The 6,230-nt window shown below is 36.6% G+C and overlaps 1 protein-coding gene across 1 annotated transcript; it reads left to right on the top strand.

Moving 5' to 3' along the window:
* The first annotated feature begins 569 nt into the window (after positions 1-569).
* LOC127510672 (gastrula zinc finger protein XlCGF8.2DB-like) lies at positions 570-6,026 on the top strand. The gene is made up of 3 exons (XM_051890574.1): positions 570-1,042; positions 1,665-1,819; positions 4,859-6,026. The coding sequence occupies exons 2-3, from the start codon at positions 1,735-1,737 to the stop codon at positions 5,785-5,787; spliced, it is 1,014 nt and encodes a 337-aa protein (XP_051746534.1). The 5' UTR covers positions 570-1,042; positions 1,665-1,734; the 3' UTR covers positions 5,788-6,026.
* Positions 6,027-6,230: the final 204 nt, after the last annotated feature.

Here is a 6,230-nt window from a genome sequence, read left to right as displayed (position 1 = left end):
TGACAGACAGCAATGCTGAGCAAGAAATACAGGTTGATGACTTAAAAGATTTGTCTTCAGCATCCTCAGCCAAGGACACACCAACTACACTGTCTAGCCTGTCATCACCCTCACCAGACACTGAAGATATTCAAGAAAAGGTGCCGACAAAGGAACAAGACATGAGAGAAAAAGGAGCTTAACTGAGAGAGAGAGAGTAAATTGAGATCCTCAAGTAAGTAGCAGCACTTCAGCAATGAGGATTACGATGCTATATTATAAGTGAGATGCGTCTTATAAAAGATCCTGTTGAGAAAATGCAAGCAAAGCAGTCCATCATGAGGATTTTGTATGATGCTCAAGACCAAAAGCATGTCAAACACCCAGCAGATGCCAAACTACTCCTACCCTGCATCACAGCCGATGTACCACAACTTATCATTTGCTACACCACATCAGCGAACCCTTATACCTTACCACCAGCCTCCTGTCACTTCCCCCCCCCCCCCCCCATCAACCTCCTGGTACATTCTTAGGAATGTACTTCAGAGAGGCAGGGTGAAGAGACCTTGTAAAACTGTTGTTTTGTTTTGGTTATGTTTAAGTAGAACTGGTACTACTTCGCAGAATGAAGCTTCGAAACCTTTACGAATCTTTTGTTTCAAATCAGTGGTTTGAAGATCATAATCTTTTTTTTTTTTTTTTTTTTGGTATTTTAGACTCTAATGGACTTTATATGTTTACATTTTAAAATTAGAAAAAAAAACCTAACTTTTATAAGATATATATGCACTTTAATATTGGCACATGTATAAAACATTATTTTTGAACTCCTTTTAATATGTTTATCACATATTTGCATTTTAATATTAGGATATGTTATGCTTTCTGAACCCAAGACGTAGTCTCATGCTCTTTTCAGCACATCATGGACAACAAAATAATTTAATTAGGCATTTCGACAAGATTTCAAATCTCAATTCAGGACTTTTATTTTAGTCTGTCGATACGACGTCACAAGGGGACGCCGCTTCTGCGTCTGTTTGCATTCTGCTGAAGAAAGGTTTGTAATTTTAAGCGTTTTAAAGTATTTAAATCAATGCACGGCGTTCAGATAACTGTATAGTATTTACTGTAAAATGTGGTGTAAAATGGATTATATTGTTATTTAAAGTATCATTTCAAAGCATTATCTAAAGTAGTAACAGAAAAGATGCGTCTCATTTTGCTCCCTATATCGTCAATCAGTTATTGTAAACACGAATTCGGTCACTGGCAAGTAGTGATGAGAGAAACGGAGCTTTTGAAACTCCGAGTCAATTGAATCAAATGTTTAGCGAAATGAATCAGTGGTTCGAATCGCCGCACGCTGAGGAGACCTGCTGGTCAAAACAGTGTAGATGCAAAGAGAACATAAACATGAAATGACAACTTTTACAAGCCAATTTGTGTTAAAGTCTCTGGAACCTACAAGTCAGTAAATACCACATGTAAATATTAAATGCCCAAATAATGAGTGTCTGTAGGTTGTTTTCTTTTATAAATTTGTAGTGCTAGTTATGATTTTTTTTTTTTTTCCCTTCATTAAGTATCACTCTGACTGACTCTGCCATACCAGTGCACTGACTACTGAACTAGAGAGCTGATTGAAGCGAACCAGAGATTGTTTTATTTTTCTTAAACAGGACAGAGTGTCCAAACACACAGAAAAACTCCTGGTGAAGCGACTGAGATCCACATTACACTATTATAAAGATGGCTTTTATTAAAGAGGAGAGTGAAGATGTGAAGATTGAAGAAACATTCAGAGTGAAGCATGAAGATACTGAGGAACAAACAGGTTGGTTTCATTCTCAAAGCTGAAGATAACAATATTCAGGTCCTCAGAGGGTCAAAAACGCTTAATTTACAACCAGTAAATAATTTGTATCATAAACACTAACCTACTGTCATGCTGTCAGTTTGTTTTTACTTGTGTTTCATATGTTCAGTTTCCCGCCACTCCTTTGTTTCCACGATTACCATCATTGTTAGTTCATTTGTTTCAGCTGTGTCATTAATTCTCTTCTGTCTTCTTCAGCTTCCCTGCATACATCGTTACACCTACTAACAAAATAATAAAATATTTCTTCCGCTGACACAGCTTAAAAGATTTTCTGCATGTTGTCTACATTTGTTCTTAATTTACAGGGCATTGGTGAGCTAATAAAACGGCTAGTAATTTTATAACAAACTAACATAATAGACGGTTTAAATATTTGTAAGTGACACAAATAGTTTCAATCAAAGACACAAATTGAGGACTATTAATAATATAATAAAATTTGATATGTATATTTCACATTTTGCTAGAATACCATGGTTCGTGTTACTATGGTAAATTCATGGTAAATGTTGGTGATTTGTGGATTGAAAAGCTAAATGGATTGTTCAAACTGGCAGCGCTATTCTGCTTTTGGCGCAGTTGGTAGAAGTGCAAATTAGTAGTGGCACCAGTGGAACCTCTAACAAAATTTAGTCACACCAGCAAGAAAAAAGCCACTTTTTTTGAAAATAGGCTCATTTTCCAACTCCCCTAGAGTTAAACAGTTGAGTTTTACCGTTTTCGAATCCATTCAGCCGATCTCCGGGTCTGGCCGTACCACTTTTAGCATAGCTTAGCATAGTTCATTGAATCTGACTAGACCGTTAGCATCTCGCTCAAAAATGACCAAAGAGTTTCAATATTTTTCCTATTTAAAACTTGACTCTTCTGTAGTTAAATTGTGTACTAAGACCGACGGAAAATGAAAAGTTTCGATTTTCTAGGCCAATATGACTAGGAACTATACTCTCATTCCAGCATAATAATCAAGGAAATTTGCTGTTGTACCATGGCTGCAGCAGGCGCAATGATATTGCGCAGCGTCTCTCACAAATGTCTCCATGGTTGCAAGGCATGCTCCCTGTGCAAACAGGGGGTCACAGGCGCTGCGTAATATCATTGCGCCTGCTGCAGCCATGGTACGGCAGCAAATTTCCTTGATTATTACGCTGGAATGAGAGTATAGTTCCTAGCCATATCGTCCTAGAAAATTGCAACTTTTCATTTTCCGTCGGTCTTAGTACACGATGTAACTTAGCTATGCTAAAAGTGGTACCGCCAGACCCGGAGATCGGCTGAATGGATTCGAAAACGGTAAAACTCAACTGTTTAACTCAAGGGGAGTTGGAAAATGAGCCTATTTTCAAAAAAAGTGGAGTGTTCCTTTAAGGGGCGTGTCTGCTGTGAGATTTGAACTCAGAACTCAGTCACTGAAACTCACGCTGTTTGATTGACAGCCCCAGCGCTTTTTGATCGCTTTCTTTATATAATTTAATCACCGTTTTAATAATAGATTATTTTCATCCTACTAACAGAAACAACATGAAGTTGGCCATTTAGTCACTGGTTTGATTTACTGACACATAGACAAAGAATATCTGACTGTATGAATCATTACCTATCAAATCAGGCATTAGAAGGTATAACACAGTTACTTACATGTTGTTGCATTACTGTCGATATACATATCGTAATGGTCTGTTTGCAAAGCCTGCGCTCAAAATGTGATTGATTTACCAAAGTATCCACAGTGAAATACCAAATACTAATAAATAAAGCTCAAAAGAGACATTCACATTGTTGAAAATAAATAACCATATTTCTAGCATAAGGATCCTTTGAAAGGTAATGTTATTTTCAGTCCTGTATCGCTCCCCTCATCATCTCACTAACACACCAGTAGGCGGGGCTAACGTTGCAATGATGAAGTAGGCATTGATTTCTTCTGTGGAAGCAGTGTTTCATCTGTCTGTCATAGATAGGCACATTCTAGGATCAGTCATTCGATGGGCCTGGTGTCAATAAAAGCTTTTTTGGACTAACAAGGAAGTTTTTAATTCTGAAATTTATAGGATATTCTTATAGTACGATGACCTCTTATATATCAAAAGCTCAAGGAAAAGTAGATTTCTCTTTTAGTGTCTCTTTACTTTGTACTTTATTATATTATACTAAAATAATATTGCCTCTTTGTTTCTGTTGGGCAGCAATACATTCATTTTTATACAAATATTTTCAAAATCATTTGAAAATAAAACATTTAATGATCTATAATCATTTTGGAATTAACTCAAATAATTGAACTATACACAAACTTTAATTTATGAATGCTAAAGGATTTCTTATCCTGTGGCACACATTCATCCCTCACTAGGTGGTGCTATAATAAAGCAATTTAAATTTTGTATCATAACTGGAACCCTACAAACTGAATCCTTGAGTCAAGCCCTACAAAATGTACATCTTCATTTTATTTTTTTTTTCATTTTTGAAAAAAAATAAGTGAATGAAACCTTCTGATGTTGCTCATATTCACAAATTGACTCCTCTCCTGAATGCAACAACATCCATGCACAAAAACTGCACCTATAGGTGGTGCTGCAACTGAAAATCATTAATAACTGCATAACCACATATAATTTGGGTTACACTTTATTTTAGGTGTGCGTGGAGGCTTTGCCCTCTTTTAGGTGGAAATCATTTCCGGTTCATTTCTCCTGTTCAGTAAGTCGAGGTCAGAAGAGTGAAAATATGAACACACTGGAGATCTGCTTTATAGTAGAAAATGAAGTTGTAATTCTAATTTAAATGAGACACTGACACTGTTTTTCATGTTTAATATGGTAAATCTGCTTGATTTTAAACAATCTATTGTATAAAGTGCTATATAAATAAACATAATGTGACTTTACTAAAGAGCTGAATTGCAGAGCTCGTTCTAACATAGAACGTGGAACCCCTTGCATTGAACCCAGGTTAACCTGTATTTGTTTTGTTTTTGTATTTTTGCCTTAGACTTGATGCAGCTGAAAGAAGAGAGTGAAGTACTGGATGAAATGGAAGAGAAAGATCAGTATGAGAAACATTGTGATTTCATAACTGGAGAAAAATCTTTTAGTTGCTCGCAGACCAAAAAGGCTTCCTCACGAAAAAAACCTGTGAAAAAGACCGTATCTAGAAGTCGTTACACATGCCAACAGTGTGGAAAGAGTTTTGATCAATATGGAAACCTTAAAGTACACATGAGAATTCACACTGGAGAGAAGCCTTTCACCTGCCAACAGTGTGGAAAAAGTTTCACTCAAAAAGGAGGTCTTAATATCCATTTGAGAATTCACACTGGAGAGAGTCCTTACACATGCAAACAGTGTGGAAAAAGTTTCACTCAAATGGGAAGCCTTAAAGTCCACATGAGAATTCACTCTGGAGAGAAGTCTTTCAACTGCCAACATTGTGAAAAAAAATTCATTCGAAAAGGAGGCCTTAAAAGCCACATGAGACTTCACACTGGAGAGAAGCCTTATACTTGCACACTGTGTGAAAATAGTTTTACACATAAAAAAAGCCTTGATTCCCACATGACAAGTCACACTGGAGAGAGCTTATACTCCTGCACTCTGTGTGAGAAGAGCTTCTCACGAAAAGAAAGTATTAAGAATCACATGAAAATTCACACTGGAGAAAAGGCATTTGTATGTGGTCAGTGTGGGAAGAGTTTCACACATAAACCCACCCTTGACTACCACATGAGAAGTCACACTGGAGAGAAGCCTTTCACCTGCAAATTTTGTGAGAAGAGCTTCTCACAAAAAGGAAATCTTACGGCCCACATGAGAAGTCACACAGGAGAAAAGCCATTCATATGTGGTCAATGTGGAAAAAGTTTCAGAAGTAAAGTAAACCTTAATTTACACATGAGGGTTCACTCGAGAGAGCTGTTTTGAATGTCATCAGTGTGGAAGGAGTTTCACAAAAGGAAATCTTTAAAAATATGTATGTGTGAATTTAAAGGCACAATATGTATTTTTTTCACCACTAGAGGTCACTTATTCAAAATTATGGGAGGTGTTGTCTTCATGCCTACATCCGATGGAAAAGAATCCACCATCCTAGTTTTCTGTTGATGAATGTATCCAAACAGTTGCTCACCTTTTCTAATAAAACACATAACATATTAAAGCATCTTTGTTGTTTCCATGGTTTCTACAAAATAAAACCAGAAATCGAGGGTAAACCAGGTATGATGTCATTGATAGGTGATGCACGGACACGGTCCGTGTCCGGGTTAAAATTGTTTATTTCTCTGGATTTAAACATTCTTGGAAACATTTGGGATAATGGAAGTACACAAGTCAACAAAATATATAACATTGTTCTAGTGGTTTTT

Source organism: Ctenopharyngodon idella, chromosome 4 (assembly GCF_019924925.1).
Source record: "Ctenopharyngodon idella isolate HZGC_01 chromosome 4, HZGC01, whole genome shotgun sequence".
Classification (NCBI taxonomy): domain Eukaryota; kingdom Metazoa; phylum Chordata; class Actinopteri; order Cypriniformes; family Xenocyprididae; genus Ctenopharyngodon; species Ctenopharyngodon idella.
This window is presented reverse-complemented; position numbering and strand designations above follow the sequence as displayed.

Bases quoted from the DNA above. Each gene is read 5' to 3' on its own strand.
- LOC127510672 (XM_051890574.1), top strand. From the start codon at position 1,735: ATGGCTTTTATTAAAGAGGAGAGTGAAGATGTGAAGATTGAAGAAACA. The intron at 1,820-4,858 runs GTTGGTTTCATT...TTTTTGCCTTAG, and splicing joins AGATACTGAGGAACAAACAG to ACTTGATGCAGCTGAAAGAA.